This window comes from Salmo trutta, chromosome 8 (assembly GCF_901001165.1).
Source record: "Salmo trutta chromosome 8, fSalTru1.1, whole genome shotgun sequence".
Classification (NCBI taxonomy): domain Eukaryota; kingdom Metazoa; phylum Chordata; class Actinopteri; order Salmoniformes; family Salmonidae; genus Salmo; species Salmo trutta.
The window spans coordinates 15,889,748-15,907,738 of NC_042964.1; the positions used below are offsets into that span (position 1 = coordinate 15,889,748).

The 17,991-nt window shown below is 43.6% G+C and overlaps 1 protein-coding gene across 2 annotated transcripts in view; it reads left to right on the forward strand.

The window, feature by feature from the left end:
• LOC115198266 (ATP-binding cassette sub-family A member 1) overlaps positions 1 to 17,991 on the forward strand; it is a 291,299-nt gene that overhangs the window by 48,143 nt on the left and 225,165 nt on the right. For both annotated transcript variants that reach the window (XM_029760119.1, XM_029760120.1), the window contains 2 exons: positions 2,127 to 2,266; positions 13,411 to 13,527. In XM_029760119.1, coding sequence (XP_029615979.1) covers positions 2,127 to 2,266; positions 13,411 to 13,527 — 257 coding nt within the window. The remainder of the gene's footprint in view (positions 1 to 2,126; positions 2,267 to 13,410; positions 13,528 to 17,991) is intronic.

The following is a 17,991-nucleotide window of genomic DNA, read 5'->3' on the forward strand; positions in this document are numbered from 1 at the left end:
TGTTTAAAAGATTCTCCCACAATGAGATTAGTCCTTTCGATCGATCGTTTACAACCCCCACTGTGCTGGAGAATCACATATCTATTCATTCGTAGAAGAAAATGTGTGTAGGCCATTGAAATGTTTGATTTTGAAAGCCTATATAATACAGAATGACACATTAATTTAGCTGTTGTATTTTTATTGGTGTAGTTTTGTACAGGGAGGCTCTTTCTGTGAACTGACATGATTGTAAAATATTGATTAGATTGATATTATAGTTGCAGTACAGTTGCAGTGGAGCATTGTGTGTGTGTGTGTGCATGTGTGTTATGTGTGAGTGACAAAAGGAATTGTCTGTCTTTCACGTAAGAGAAATTCCTGCTTGAATGACACATATTCTGGAGAGTTCTATTTCAATGTTGGACGCAAGAGATGTTTGTTGTGGACAAGAGAAGCGGTGAAGTCTTGAGTGAGTGATGTGTGTGTTAGCCCAGTTAGGTAGGTGTGTGACTGACTGTGTGTTTGTGTGAGTTGTCTTGTTTCTGCGCTGTGCCGAGTTGATCCACTCTCCAGGGTACAACTCAAATTGATTAAATTTGCTAGGTAAGATGAGGGGCTGCCTAAACGCTCTAAGCAATTACTTGGCTGCAGCTCCCTGTGTAAAATATGGATTCAGTTCCTCACCGTTGTGTGATAAATCGTAACCTTTGGTCAGAATACGATGGTGAGTCACAGTTTTGGGGGAGATAAATATTCATATGGATAAGAATGGGCGGAAGAGATTCATCCTGATGTCAATATTTATTGGACGGAAAGCTACAAGCCATGTGTCCGTGTGTACTTCCTGTCTAAGCAATGTGATTTTAGGAAATGACATCTGTGTAGTCGGGGGAAACAGCTGGCTGCAGTGAGGGTGACCATTAGCTCTTGACAGAGTCTCCCCGGAGCACCTGAGTAGGGATTGCCGCAAGGCAAAAGGCAAACGTTTATCGCACATCCTGCACTGCAAATGGCCACTAAAATCTTTGACGGCGTGATAGATAGCCAGCTGTGAAGAGAGCACTGTGGTAGAGGAGGTGGAACAGTCTTTTGGGTTGAGCTGACGTGCCAAGTGTAGACGGACAGAAACACAGAGCAGGACAGACTGTTAGACAAAGACGCAGTTACACATAGGACAGATGGATGGACAGACCACCATCAGAGGACAGCCAGGCTGCCAGACAGACAGACATATACACAGAGATGCTGAGCAAGACAGACAGACACATCCGCACACCCCGAGGGAAACACACACAAATGAAGGTTGCAGCACCTGTCACTGCGCTGTTCCCTTAGATCTATGTCTCTGCATAACCTACAAAGCACTCCAACCGACCTAGCAGTATTCACATTGGCAGATTGGATAAATTAATAATGATCCCGCTGCAGCTGAGCATATTGACTTGTTTTCTCCCTCCGTGTTGAGCACTCCCCACCTCCTATGTATTCAGCTAGACTACCGTACAAATGTCTTGCTCCATTCCTCTCTCCCCAGACATTGTTAGGTACACATTAATGGAGTCGTTCGGGGTCTTTGAAGTGTGGTAATTACATTAAATCCTCTGCATAGTTAAAAATTTAAACTTGACCGGTTGTGTCATATCGCCTGCTACTTCTATTATTAAGATGACTGTTTATTATCTCAGCAGTGACGTGCTGGTTTGTTGTGATTGCCAGCAGATTTCTGGCGATCTTTGTAATTGTACTCTGTGGTTCATCCATTATGTTCAGCATTCAGATTTTCCTTTCTCTAAACCAACGTCCCAAATGGCACCCAATTCCCTATATAGTGCAATACTTTTCACTAGGGCTCTGGTCAGAAGTAGTCCACTATAGGGAATAGGGTGCCATTTGAGATGGAACATTAATTTTAGGCTTCTAACCCTGAAACACAACAGATGAACAAACTTGCATTTTTATGGTAATTTTGATGGTAACAGATGGATAAAATGTGATGCCAACATAAAATGTTTTTGATGTTTGTTATTATCAAGATATCATTCATTTATCTTGTGTTGTTTTGCGTAGTTTGGCCCATGTACTCGTTCAGACAGATTGCATTTTTCCATTATGAAGTTATTAACAGGTGTATTCTCTCTCACCAGGTGCCTTCTGCAAAATATTGATTGATAATCTTGAGGGAACTCCTGGCCTACGTGTTGTCTGGAGTACGTTTCGGCCCCTAATCCAAGGGAAGGTCCTCTACACCCCTGACACACCTGCCACTCGACTAATGGTGAAAGAGGTAAGTAAAAGAGAAACCCATATTGAATGCACATCGGTTCAGGTGCTGAACCGGCAAAAAAACATAAAAGTGAGCGTCAATTTGAATAGAAGTCAGTGAAGAGAACTGAAAGTAAACTGATGTCTGCAACACTCATATCAGTGTCATGGACGTTTACACTCATTTCATTGTCATGGATGTTTACATTCATATCAGTGTCATGGACGTTTACTCACATTTCAGTGTCGTGGACGTTTACTCTCATTTCAGTGTCGTGGAAGTTTACACTCGTATCAGAGTCATGGACGTTTACACTCGTATCAGAGTCATGGACGTTTACACTCGTATCAGTGTTATGGACATTTACACTCAAATCTGTGTCATGGACATTTACACTCGTATCAGTGTCATGGACGTTTACACTCGTATCAGTGCCATGGACGTTTACACTCGTATCAGTGTCATGGACGTTTACACTCGTATCAGTGTCATGGACGTTTACACTCGTATCAGTGTCATGGACGTTTAAACTCGTATCAGTGTCATGGACATTTACACTCGTATCAGTATCATGGACGATTACACTCATTTCAGTGGCATGGACGTTTACACAAATATCAGTGTCATGGACGTTTACACTCATACTGTATCAGTGTCATGGACGTTTACATTCATATCAGTGTCATGGACGTTTAAACTCGTATCAGTGTCATGGACGTTTACTCTCTGTAACGGCCGTCGTCAAAATGAAACCAAGGTGCAGCGGAGGATGTGTTCATCATGAATGATTTTAATAGACCGAATGAACACTTTACAAAAATAAACCAAAAACGACCAGCAACAGTTCTGTCAGGTTTAACAAAACTAAACAGGAAAATAATCACCCACAAACCCCAAAGTAAAAACAGGCTGCCTATGTATGACTCTCAATCAGCAACAACAATCTACAGCTGTTCCTGATTGAGAGCCATACACGGCCGAAACAAAGTAATACACCAACATAGAAAACGGAACATAGAACGCCCACCCATGTCACACCCTGGCCTAACCAAAAATAGAGAACAAAAAACCCTCTCTATGGCCAGGGCGTTACACACTCGTATCAGTGCCATGGACGTTTACACTCACATCAATGTCATGGACGTTGACACTCGTATCAGTGTCATGGACATTTACACTCGTATCAGTATCATGGACGATTACACTCATTTCAGTGGCATGGACGTTTACACAAATATCAGTGTCATGGACGTTTACACTCATACTGTATCAGTGTCATGGACGTTTACATTCATATCAGTGTCATGGACGTTTAAACTCGTATCAGTGTCATGGACGTTTACTCTCTGTAACGGCCGTCGTCAAAATGAAACCAAGGTGCAGCGGAGGATGTGTTCATCATGAATGATTTTAATAGACCGAATGAACACTTTACAAAAATAAACCAAAAACGACCAGCAACAGTTCTGTCAGGTTTAACAAAACTAAACAGGAAAATAATCACCCACAAACCCCAAAGTAAAAACAGGCTGCCTATGTATGACTCTCAATCAGCAACAACAATCTACAGCTGTTCCTGATTGAGAGCCATACACGGCCGAAACAAAGTAATACACCAACATAGAAAACGGAACATAGAACGCCCACCCATGTCACACCCTGGCCTAACCAAAAATAGAGAACAAAAAACCCTCTCTATGGCCAGGGCGTTACACACTCGTATCAGTGCCATGGACGTTTACACTCACATCAATGTCATGGACGTTGACACTCGTATCAGTGTCATGGACGTTTACACTCATACTGTATCAGTGTCATGGGTGTTTACAATCATGGCTGTGTCATGGATGTTTACACTCATCAGTGCATATTTTCACTCCACAAATCAGGAGGCATTTACATTAGCTGGTAAATAAAAACGTGATGATACACGCTATGAACCCGTCTCCAAAAAACAGCTAGGGAGAGGAATGGAGAACACACTCGGGGGAGATGTAAAATGTAATGTATTTTTCATGAAGTTTCTCCAGATATTAACATCGGCATAAACAAAACAAACAAATGTCGAGAAGCTGTAGGGAATAGGATGTGGAAAATATCCAGTGCGATAGTGACTTCTTCTGGATCCACCAACTTCACAGCGACCAGCTCGGTCTCATTTTACATTTACCTTTTAGTCATTTAGCAGACGCTCTTATCCAGAGCGACTTACAGTAGTGAATAGATACATTTCATAAATTTTTTTTCTCCATACTGGTCCCCCGTGGGAATCAAACCCACAACCCTGGCATTGCAAATAGCATGCTCTACCAACTGAGCCACACGGGACTGGCATAGGGGCCCGTCTTTACACTCGGCACAGGTCGATATGAGTGTCATGGACTGTCACGTCCTGACCATAGAAAGATGTTATTTTCGATGGTAGAGTAGGTCAGGGCGTGACAGGTTTTTTTTTCTAGTTTAGATTTTCTATGTTGTTATGTTCTAGTTTTTGTATTTCTATGTTGTTGTTTTTTGGGGCTGATCTCCAATTAGAAGCAGCTGGTCATCGTTGTCTCTAATTGGAGATCGTACTTAAGTAGGTGTTTTTCCCACCTGGGTTTGTGGGAGATTGGTTTTGAGTTAGTGTATGTTTTAACTCTGCGTCACGGTTTGTTATTTTTGTTCGTTCAGTTTATTGTATATGTATTTCATAGTTTCACAGTGAAAATAAAATGTGGAACGACACAGACGCTGCACTTTGATCCGCTCCTTCCTACGACAACCGTGACATGGACGTTTACAATCATGTCGGTGTCATGGACGTTTACACTCATATCAGTGTCATGGACGTTTACACTCATACTGTATCAGTGTCATTGACGTTTACACTCATGTCAGTGTCATGGACGTTAACATTCGTATCAGTGTCACGGACGTTTACACTCGTATCAGTGTCATGGACATTTATATTAATTTCAGTGGCATGGACGATTACACTCGTATCAGTGTAATGGACGTTTACACTCGTATCAGTGTCATGGACATTTATATTACCCCAAAAATGGAGGAGGCTGGTGGTCAATGGGAGAAGGTAGGGAAGATGTCTGTCTTCCCAATATAAAGGATCAAAACTGTTAGAGGAATAAAAATAGCATAAATAGGAAAGTTTACCAGTTTCATTTGAGGACCAGGATGTTGACAGCTGTGCCATACAGATTGCAAACTATTTGGGAAGTGATTTTTGATGTACCGATTCCATGCTACAGGGAGTATGAGTTGTGTGAGGGGTATTGGGGGTTGGGAATGGGATTATTAAAATATATATATATATATATTCGGGGGCGGGGAGGTGGTTTCCGATTGTTGAGGAGCAACTCTTGGAGAACTGTTGGGGGGGGATCTTGGAGGGCTGGTGGCCTGGCGGTTGGGAGCTTGGGCCGGTGGCTGATGGGTCGCTGGTTCTGGGTCGCTGGTTCGGGTCCCCGTTTTTGACCTTATGGGAGATCTGTTGACTTGCCCTTGTGCAGAACGTTGACCCTAGTTGCTTCTGTGGGTCACTCTGGATGGGAGTCTGTTAGATGACTAATGTGATGTAGTAGATGCAAGTATGTAGTAGATGCAAGTCTCTAATTGGAGATCGTACTTAAGTAGGTGTTTTTCCCACCTGGGTTTGTGGGAGATTGGTTTTGAGTTAGTGTATGTTTTAACTCTGCGTCACGGTTTGTTATTTTTGTTCGTTCAGTTTATTGTATATGTATTTCATAGTTTCACAGTGAAAATAAAATGTGGAACGACACAGACGCTGCACTTTGATCCGCTCCTTCCTACGACAACCGTGACATGGACGTTTACAATCATGTCGGTGTCATGGACGTTTACACTCATATCAGTGTCATGGACGTTTACACTCATACTGTATCAGTGTCATTGACGTTTACACTCATGTCAGTGTCATGGACGTTAACATTCGTATCAGTGTCACGGACGTTTACACTCGTATCAGTGTCATGGACATTTATATTAATTTCAGTGGCATGGACGATTACACTCGTATCAGTGTAATGGACGTTTACACTCGTATCAGTGTCATGGACATTTATATTAATTTCAGTGGCATGGATGATTACACTTGTATCAGTGTAATGGACGTTTACACTCATACTGTATCAGTGTCATGGATGTTTAAATTCATATCAGTGTCATGGACATTTAAACTAATTTCAGTGTCATGGACGTTTACATTCATATCAGTGTCATCGACGTTTACAATCATATCAGAGGCATGGATGTTTACACTCATGTCAGTGTCATGGACGTTTACACTCATACTGTATCAGTGTCAGGGACAATTACACTCATACTGTATCAGTGTCATGGACGTTTACAATTATGTCGGTGTCATGGACGTTTGCGCTCATATCAGTGTCATGGACATTTATATTCATTTCAGTGGCATGGCCGTTTACACCTGTATCAGTGTCATGGACTTTTACACTCATACAGTATGAGTGTCATGGACGTTTACACTCATATAAGTGTCATGGACGTTTAGACCCATACTGTATCATTGTCATGGACATTTATATTAATTTCAGTGGCATGGACGATTACACTCGTATCAGTGTAATGGACGTTTACACTCACACTGTATCAGTGAAATGGACGTTTACACTCACACTGTATCAGTGTCATCAACGTTTACAGTCACATCAATGTCATGGACAATTACACTCATTTCAGTGGAATGGACATATAAAATCGTATCAGTGTCATGGACGTTTACACCCACATCAATGTCATGGACGTTTACACTTATACTATATCAGTGTCATGGATGTTTTTATTCATGTCGGTGTCATGGATGTTTACACTCATATCAGTGTCATGTACGTTTACACTCGTATCAGTGTCATGTACGTTTACACTCGTATCAGTGTCATGGGTGTTTACATATGTATCAGTGTCATGGACGTTTACACTCGTACCAATCAGTGTCATGGACGTTTACACTTGTATCAGTGTCATGGATGTTTACAATCGTATCAGTGTCATGGATGTTTTCACTCGTATCAGTGTCATGGACGTTTACACTCGTATCAATCAGTATCATGGATGTTTACACTCTTAACAGAGTCATGGACATTTACACTTGTATCAGTGTCATGGATGTTTGCACTCATATCAGTGTCATGGACGTTTACACTCGTATCAGTGTCATGGACGTTTACACTTGTATCAGTGTCATGGACGTTTACACCCACATCAATGTCATGGACGTTTACACTTATACTGTATCAGTGTCATGGATGTTTTTATTCATGTCGATGTCATGGAAGTTTACACTCATATCAGTGTCATGTACGTTTACACTCGTATCAGTGTCATGGACGTTTACATATGTATCAGTGTCATGGACGTTTACACTCGTACCAATCAGTGTCATGGACGTTCACACTTGTATCAGTGTCATGGACGTTTACACTCATATCAGTGTCATGGATGTTTACACTCATATCAGTGTCATGGACGTTTACACTCGTATCAGTGTCATGGACGTTTACACTTGTATCAGTGTCATGGATGTTTACACTCATATCAGTGTTGTGGACGTTTACACTCGTATCAATCAGTGTCATGGACGTTTACACTCGTACCAATCAGTGTCATGGACGTTTACACTTGTATCAGTGTCATGGATGTTTACAATCGTATTAGTGTCATGGATGTTTTCACTCGTATCAGTGTCATGGACGTTTACACTTGTATCAGTGTCATGGACGTTTACACTCACATCAATGTCATGGACGTTGACACTCGTATCAGTGTCATGGGTGTTTACAATCTTGGCTGTGTCATGGATGTTTACACTCATCAGTGCATATTTTCACTCCACAAATCAGGAGGCATTTACATTAGCTGGTAAATAAAAATGTGATGATACACGCTATGAACCCGTCTCCAAAAACAGCTAGGAAGAGGAATGGAGAACACACTCGGGGTAGATGTAAAATGTAATTTATTTTTCATGAAGTTTCTCCAGATATTAACATCATTTTGACAATGGCATAAACAAAACTAACAAATGTCGAGAAGCTGTAGGGAATTGGATGTGGAAAATATCCAGTGCGATAGTGACTTCTACCGGATCCACCAACTTCACAGCGACCGGCTCAGTCTCATTTTACATTTACCTTTTAGTCATTTAGCAGACGCTCTTATCCAGGGGCCCGACTTTACACTCGGCACTGGTCGATATGAGTGTCATGGACAGTCACGTCCTGACCAGAGAAAGATGTTATTTTCGATGGTAGAGTAGGTCAGGGCATGACAGTTTTTTTTTCTAGTTTAGATATTCTATGTTCTAGTTTTTGTATTTCTATGTTGTTGGACATTTACACTTATCAGTGTCATGGACGTTTACACTCATACTGTATCAGTGTCATGGACGTTTACAATCATGGCTGTGTCATGGATGTTTACATTCATATCAGTGTCATGGACGTTTACTCTCATTTCAGTGTCATGGACGTTTACACTCGTATCAGTGTCATGGACGTTTACACTCGTATCAGTGTCCTGGACGTTTACACTCTGTAACGGCTGTCGTAGAGAGGGGACCAAAGCGTAGCGTGTTGATTGCTCATGATGAATATTTGTTATAACTCAAAACACTACAGGAAAAATAACAAGAGGGAAAACGAAAGCACACAGTTCTGTCAGGTACATAAACTACACAGAAGACAACTACCCACAAACACAGGTGGAAAAAAACCCTACTTCAGTATGATCTCCAATTAGAGACGAGGACCAGCTGCCTCTAATTGGAGATCATCCCAAAAAACTACAACATAGAAATAGAAAAACTAGAACCTAAACATAGATATACAAAATATAGACAAACACAAAACACCCCCTGTCATGCACTGACCTACTCTACCATAGAAAATAACATCTTACTATGGTCAGGACGTGACAGTACCCCCCCCCCCAAAAGGTGCAGACTCTGAATGCTACCTAAAAGAAACAAAAACAATAAAGGGAGGATAGGGTGGGTAACTCCTGTCTATGGCGGCTCTCGTGCAGTCCACATAACCTTATCCTCCAGCGGATCCTCTAGCAGAGGAGGCGGCTCCAATTCGGGGCGTAACCCCGCTCCACCCGCTGATCCCTCTGCTTCAGTACTACCGGACTGTAGATCTTCGCCGGAGGCTCTCTGCTGCAGGCCGCCGCTGAAGACTCTTGGGCTGCAGGCCGCCGCTGAAAACTCTTGGGCTGCAGGCCGCCGCTGAAGACTCTTGGGCTGCAGGCTGCCGCTGAAGACTCTTGGGCTGCAGGCCGCCGCTGAAGACTCTTGGGCTGCAGGCCGCCGCTGGAGACTCTTGGGCTGCAGGCCGCCGCTGGAGACTCTTGGGCTGCAGGCCGCCGCTGGAGACTCCGGGCTGCAGGCCGCCGCTGGAGACTCCGGGCTGCAGTGAGACTCCGGGCTGCAGGCCGTCGCTGGAGACTCCGGGCTGCAGGGAGTCTCCGGGCTGCAGGGAGACTCCGGGCCGCAGGCCGTCACTGGAGACTCCGGGCCGCAGGCCGTCACTGGAGACTCCGGGCCGCAGGCCGTCGCTGGAGGGTCCTGGCCGCAGGCCGTCGCTGGAGGCTCCGGGCCGCAGGCCGTCGCTGGAGGCTCCGGGCCGCAGGCCGTCGCTGGAGGCTCCGGGCCGCAGGCCGTCGCTGGAGGCTCCGGGCCGCAGGCCGTCGCTGGAGGCTCCGGGCCGCAGGCCGTCGCTGGAGGCTCCGGGCCGGGGAGCGTCGCTGGAGGCTCCGGGCCGGGGAGCGTCGCTGGAGGCTCCGGGCCGGGGAGCGTCGCTGGAGGCTCCGGACAGGGGAGCGTCGCCGGAGGCTCCGGACCGGGGAGCGTCGCCGGAGGCTCCGGACCGGGGAGCGTCGCCGGAGGCTCCGGACCGGGGAGCGTCGCCGGAGGCTCCGGACCGGGTAGCGTCGCTGGAAGCTCCGGACCGGGGAGCGTCGCTGGAAGCTCCGGACCGGGTAGCGTCGCTGCAGGCTCTGCGCCATGGATCGTCGCTGCAGGCTCTGCGCCATGGATCGTCGCTGCAGGCTCTGCGCCATGGATCGTCGCTGCAGGCTCTGCGCCATGGATCGTCGCTGGAGGCTTTGTGCCATGGATCATCACAACAGGCTCTGGGCCATGGATTATCTCTGGAGGCTCCGTGCCATGGATCATCCCTACAGGCTCCGGGCCATGGACCATCACTGGATGCTTCGTGCCATGGATCATCTCTACAGGCTTCGGACCATAGATCATCACTGGAGGCTTCTTTCGTGGAGCTGGAATAGGTCTCACCAGACTAGGGAACGTCGCTGGGAGTTCTGGACTAGGGAACGTTGCTGGAGGCCGGGTGCGCAGAGCAGGCATAGGGTATACTGGGCCGTGGAGGCGCACTGGAGGTCTGGAGCTTATGGCTGGCACAACCCGTCCTGGCTGGATAACCCCCGTAGCCCGGCAAGCGAGGGGTGTTGTAACAGGTCGCACAGGTTTGTGCTGGCGAACTGGGGGTACCATGCGTAGAGCTGGCGCAGGATAACCTGGGCCGAAGAGACGCACCGGAGACCAGGAATGCTGAGCAGGCACAATCCTTCCTGTATGAATGCTAACTCTAGCACGGCAACTGTGGGAAGCTTGCACCGAGCGCACCGGGCTGTAACTGCACACTGGCGACACAGTGCGCATCCCCGCATAACACGGTGCTTGCTCGATCACTCGCTCCCCACGGTAAGCACGGGGAGTTGGCTCAGGTCTTAACCCCGACTTCGCCAATCTCCCCGTGTGCCCCCCTCCCCAATTTTTGGGGGAATGCCTCTTGGGCTTCCGTTGTTGCCGTGTTTGTTCCTCATAGTATCGCCGTTCTGCTTTCGCTGCCTCTATTTCCTCCTTCGGAAGGCGATACTCCCCGTCCTGCCTCCAGGGTCCCTTCCCGTCTAGGATTTCCTCCCAGGTCCATTCATCCTGCCCACGCTGCTTGGTCCTTTGGTGGTGGGTAGTTCTGTAACGGATGTCGTAGAGAGGGGACCAAAGCGCAGCGTGTTGATTCCTCATGATGAATATTTATTATAACTCAAAACACTACAGGAAAAATAACAAAGAGGGAAAACGAAAGCGCACAGTTCTGTCAGGTACATAAACTACACAGAAGACAACTACCCACAAACACAGGTGGAAAAAAACCCTACTTAAGTTTGATCTCCAATTAGAGACAACGAGGACCTGTCACGCCCTGGCCATAGAGAGGTTTTTTGTTCTCTATTTTGGTTAGGCCAGGGTGTGACTAGGGTGGGCATTCTATGTTCTTTTTTCGATGTTTTTGTATTTCTTTGTTTTGGCCTGGTATGGCTCTCAATCAGGGACAGCTGTACATCATTGTCACTGATTGGGAGCCATTCTTAGGCAGCCTGTTTTCCTTTGGGTTTTTGTGGGTAGTTGTTTCTGTTGTGTGGTTTGCACCTGACAGAACTGTTGGCTTTCGTTTGTTTCTTAAGTTCAAGTGTTTCGTATTATTAAAATTTCAATATGAACACTCACCACGCTGCATCTTGGTCCCCTCTGTCAGATGATCGTTACAGGACCTAATTGGAGATCATCCCAAAAATCCACAAAACATAGAAATAGAAAAACTAGAACCTAAACATAGATATACCAAACAGAAAAACACAAAACACCCCCTGTCACGCCCTGACCTACTCTACCATAGAAAATAACATCTTACTATGGTCAGGACGTGACACACTTGTATCAGTGTCAAGGACGTTTACACTCATACTGTATCAGTGTCATGGACGTTTACATTCATATCAGTTTCATGGACGTTTACACTCGGAACAGTGTCATCAACGATTACACTCATACTGTATCAGTGTCATGGACATTTACAATCATGTCGGTGTCATGGACATTTACACTCATATCAGTGTCATGGACGTTTACACTCGTCTCAGTGTCATGGACAATTACACTAATTTCAGTGTCATGGACGTTTACGCTCATATCGATGTCATGGACGTTTACGCTCATATCGATGTCATGGACGTTTACGCTCATATCAGTGTCATGGACGTTTACACGCGTGTCAGTGTCATGGACGTTTACACGCGTGTCAGTGTCATGGACGTTTACACGCGTGTCAGTGTCATGGACGTTTACACGCGTGTCAGTGTCATGGACGTTTACACGCGTGTCAGTGTCATGGACGTTTACACGCGTGTCAGTGTCATGGACGTTTACACGCATGTCAGTGTCATGGACGTTTACGCTCTTATCAGTGTCATGGACGTTTACGCTCGTATCAGTGTCATGGACGTTTACACTCATACTGTATCAGTGTCATGGACATTTACAATCATGTCGGTGTCATGGATGTTTACACTCATATCAGTGTCTTGAACGTTTACACTCATATCAGTGTCATTTACTTTCATGTAGTACATTTACTCCCTAATATTTCTTAAAATGTACAAACCTGTTAAGTGACATTACTTGGTGTCTATGTAAGTAGCTTGTACAATTAAAACTTTTGCCATTGTATCTAATTGCATATTTTCACTCCACAAATCAGGAGGCATTTACATTAGCTGGTAAATAAAAATGTGATGATACACGCTATGAACCCGTCTCCAAAAAACAGCTAGGGAGAGGAGATGGAGAACACACTCGGGGGAGATGGAAAATGTAATGTATTTTTCATGAAGTTTCTCCAGATATTAACATCATTTTGACAACGGCATAAACAAAACAAACAAATGTCGAGAAGCTGTAGGGAATTGGATGTGGAAAATATCCAGTGAGATAATGACTTCTACCGGATCCACCAACTTCACAGCGACCGGCTCGGTCTTGGCATAGGGGCCCGTCTTTACACTCGGCACAAGCCAATTGTTTACATCTCAGTGCTCGGGATTAAATAACCCTGTTTACATTAGTCACAACGGGGGGTATAGGAATCAGATGAGTCTCCTGGGGGTTAGGTGAAAGTACGAAGAAGCAGTATGTTCTCAAGGTCGGACTGGCTGCAAAAATAAATTAGATAGCACAGTGGGAATTCCATCAATTGGAGGACGAAGAGATATGGAAAATGCCATGTTTTAATCACCAGACCGTACATCTCTCTATCTTGTTTCAGGCAAATAGCACATTCAATGCGTTGGCCATGATAAAAGAGCTGGCGCAAGCTTGGGAGGATTTCGGACAACTTGTTTGGGACTACTTTCAAAATGGCCGCCAAGTCAATGCCCTGCGGGTAAGATTTATGACTCCTTCAACAGAAACACGGATATTTGATGTACTGTACTGCACCGGAGAGCTGGTTTACATGTATTCGATGTTAGACAAGGCTGAGTGATTATGTCTAATGTTAAAGTAACTGTCCAGGGTTTCCAGATTTCTATGAAATATTAACTATAATTAATTACAATATGAGTTAAATAGTTTTCCTTCCAAAATATTGTAATTAAGTATGTTAAAACTGCTTTTCTGTGTTGGGATGGTGTGGGCGTAGCCCAACAACAGAATGGTGTGGGCGTATACTAGTGTTGAAGGGTGGGAATCCGGTTTTCCAAGATTTACTGGGATTTACAGCCTAAAACCACTCCCTTTTCCCGGGATAGTGACTGCGAGAAACCGGTAAATTATAATAAATTCTTTATATGAACAGCATGGTGTGAAATGGAACTGTTAAATTATATGCAATGTCTAAATCTCGCTTCTCTGTGGCCTCTGCATGATGAATCAACACTCAGGGCTGTCTGTCGCCAACACTGGGGACAGACAGTCCATCTCAGTATGGAACGCAGTTCACAATGCATGTAGACCTATCATCTTATTATGGTAACTTTTTTTCTTGTGCCAGGTAGGCCTACATTTGCTAAAGCATAGCCTATTCTACAGTAATATAAAGACTGAATGCTCGTCTAATTTACCTATCTCCATCTGGCTTTCGGGGGTCACCTTGTTTTTAATTTTACAGATGATCATTTTTTAAACTGCAGCTGCAGTTTTAAAACAGCTATCGAGCACTCTCCTGCCGTCTTTCTCTCTTTCCATCAACTCTAATCAAATTGCATCCAAAATAGATAATCCTGTTCTAAATTGATATATAGACCTATATATAGATGTCTTAGCCTACCAATTTCACATAATACATTCAATGCAGTATTAGCCCTATATTTAGCAAATTAATGATGGCTTATGCATAATATGCTTCTAACTTATAGCCTCTGTCTCTTGCGCAATATGCACACACCTGTGCTCTGCTGGCCTCTCAACCTCTTAAGGATTGGACCCTTTTTTTCAATTTTCTCCTAAAATGTCATACCCAAATCTAACTGCCTGTAGCTCAGGACCTGAAGCAAGGATATGCATATTCTTGTTAACATTTCAAAGGCAACACTTTGTATTTTGTGGTAATGTGAAATTAATGTAGTAATACAAAGAAAAAAACATGCTTTTTTTGTTTGTTTTTTTGTACCATCATCTTTGAAATGCAAGAGAAAGGCCAAAATGTAATATTCCAGGTTAGGCACAATTTAGATTTTGGCCACTAGATGGCAGCAGTGTATGTGCAAAGTTTTAGACTGATTCAATGAACCATTGCATAAATGAACCATTCAATCTTCCTGAAGAGAAGTGAAAGCCTTCTGCATCTAATTCTATATTATTCAAGGATGTCATTAGAATGATGAAGATAAGGACAACGAAACTTATTTCATTTAACTGGTAAAAGCAAGTAAGGAATGAAGCAACAATAGAGAGAGAAAGAGGAGGTAGGCTAATAACATTAGAGGAAATATTATGAAAGGTATAGATGCGTCAGCCTACTAATTATACAAACAGGCACTATTGTTTTAAAAAATGTTATCAAACTCTCTAGCCTATACTTGTAACTTTGTAGACCGCATGTGCGGCACCAGAATCGCATGTTCTCTTCTGCTTTATCATGGTTTGAACGATGTGCGTAATTCCAGTCCATATAATACAGTAGAATACAATACAGTACAGTAATACAGTTCACACTCAAAAAGATTAGTCTAAAGGAGCTAGTTTAATTTATTTACCCAAGAGAGCACATCGCTAGCTATATCTATGGGCTTTTATGTTTTTATGCCTTATACTGCTTTTGAATGACACTTCTGGTTTTGGCGGGAAATACCGGTTTACCCGGGAGAAAAGTGATTTATTCTCGGGATGGAACATTTGTAAAATACTGTGTTTTTCAAGTGTTGTTTGTCCAATTAATGCTTTGGCCACAAATATGAGTATAGGACGAGTCAACAACATTATTTGGGTATGAGTTAACAGAAAATTAACTTTTAAAAGTGAGATTTTAACTGGACAGTTACTTTAATGTAAGTGATAAATTAATCAAGTTGAAAAGAGCTTTAAAACCAGTATCAATTCGTTGTAATAATCCTTGTCCACTTTCATTTTGAATGACGTACTGTCCACAAGCCTTCCTGTCTGATGTTGAAAATATCCTCCTGCAGCAAGAAAGAAAGAGTTTACTGTTTCCACTAGGAATATTTATAAACCTTTGAGAACTGCTTTTCTTACCTGATATCTCTCAACAATGGAGTCCTACATTTCCCACCCTAAAATGTTTTTAACACTAATTCAGCTGAAAAATATACATTTATTGTAGCATATGGAAATTGTGAAAAATAAAGTAATTATGGTTAAGTGCTGCGTAACTTTCACCTCGGCAGTCAGGGAAGAGGATTAGCTTCCCTGTTCTCTTGAAGCAGATATTACTCCCGTGTCACCTGAAATGAGCTTATGGGCAGCTAGGGGAGAACGTAGCCGAGCGCTCCATATAGCCAGGGTATTCATTACCCTAGCCCTAACCTTTACACAAATGGACCCGGCAATTCTCCTTTGTCTTCATTTTCGGCGGCCGACCGACTCCCCTCAGAACGGGTAGCTCTGCTGGTATGTCATCTTCTCCAGAGGTCTCTCAAGGTTTTGGCAACTTTCTACATTGATGGCGGCAATCGGGGCACAGCTGAGTTATCAGCCGAGCTCAAGAAAGAGAATCTCTTAAATCCCAAATGAACCCCTAGCCCCGGAAAGGATCTAGGAGGATTGAATAAGTCTAAGCAATATGTTGACAATTTCACCTTGACTGTCAAAAGGCAAGATGAAGATACAACCAATTTGCTTACACCCTTTCAACCCTTTCAGATCTACGCATGTGCATAGGGGAGAGGGGATAGTTCAGATTAGGATAGGGAACTTCATGTTTACAAGCTTGATCTTAAGTGTTTCCCATATCATTTACTGTAGCTATACTTGCTATTTTCTTGACTAATTCAGGACTTATGCCATTGAGAAAGCAGTAAAATAAAATCAGTAAGATAAAAGACATTCAAACCTAACAAGGAAATGTCCAATACTATTTTAGTAAAAGCACTATTCTCAAACTCTACCATTCAAAAAAAGTATTACTAGTTCAAATCTTGCCAACAGGTAAAACTATAGGTTTACAACATCAATTCAACATTCTATTACAGTAAAAGAGCAACTGATTATTAACAGTTGCCATTTAGTAGACGCCAAACCAGTGACCAGCTTGAAAAATGTCAAGCAGAAATTATTATTAGAACATGCTATGAGGGCTGGTTTGAGTTTTCTTTGGCAGTTGGTAGTCTGTTTTCGTTCAATGACCTTCTCATGTCGGTTAATGACATTTGACACGTGGACGCCAAGGTTAAATGGCATATATGCAACAATCTGGCCCAAATGCCATTGAACGTTAAGAGTAGTAGAACATATATGCCATGTTTTAACAATTGAATTTCAGTGACCCTTACAAATATTATTTACTCTAAAATAAAGACACTGCATTGTTTACAATAAATCTCTCTGCATGTTACAGATGTACCTCTTAAAACCTATATTAAGTATTCCATTCTCACTGGCACAGAATGGTTGAACTGATTTTTCGAAAAGGTCAGGAGAAACATGGAGATGACTTCATTTGACACTTTGACCCCATGCTAAACGGAATGTCATTCCCGAAGTGTTGACTTAGAAATGCCACTGAACACATCGCCCAGAATATGTTTGATGCGTGTGTCTGTGCATTTCCAGCATGTTTTGACTTCAAATTATGCACACTACTTTATGAGCAGACCATGTTCAATTTATGAAGTTATACAATACAACACTGCTATTATTGTGTTATTACATGGTTGCAATTTCATGGTTGCCAGCATACTGTACGTACCTTACAAAGCACACTGAGTGGAGCAGTCTCAGACAGATTGCATCCTATCCCCTTTATAGCCCCACAACTTTTGATCTGGGCCCATAGGGATCTAGTCAAAAGAAGTGCCCTATATAAGGAATAGGGTGCAATTTGGGACGCAGATAAAAGTGTTTTAACCAAACCTGTACCAGGGAACATACAGTACCTGCGTAGGAAGCTTTTATGTAAGGACGCCCCAGTGTTCTACACCAGAGGAATAGGCGGCCGTTAGCTTTTTTTAAACGGCACAAATAGGAGGGCTGTAACAGCAAGGTCGTTTGCATCTAGATTAGCACATCTCTTCGTTAACTCTTTGAGTGTCGAGCGAAATCATGGCACGAGGCTCAAGCCGAGCTGACAGTGAAGAGTTAACACACAGCTGGTTCTTACCACACTGGGGTGAGGGCTGGGGGAAGAGGGGAGGCTGGGGAGAAGGGAGACAGTCACATGAATCACAGTGTG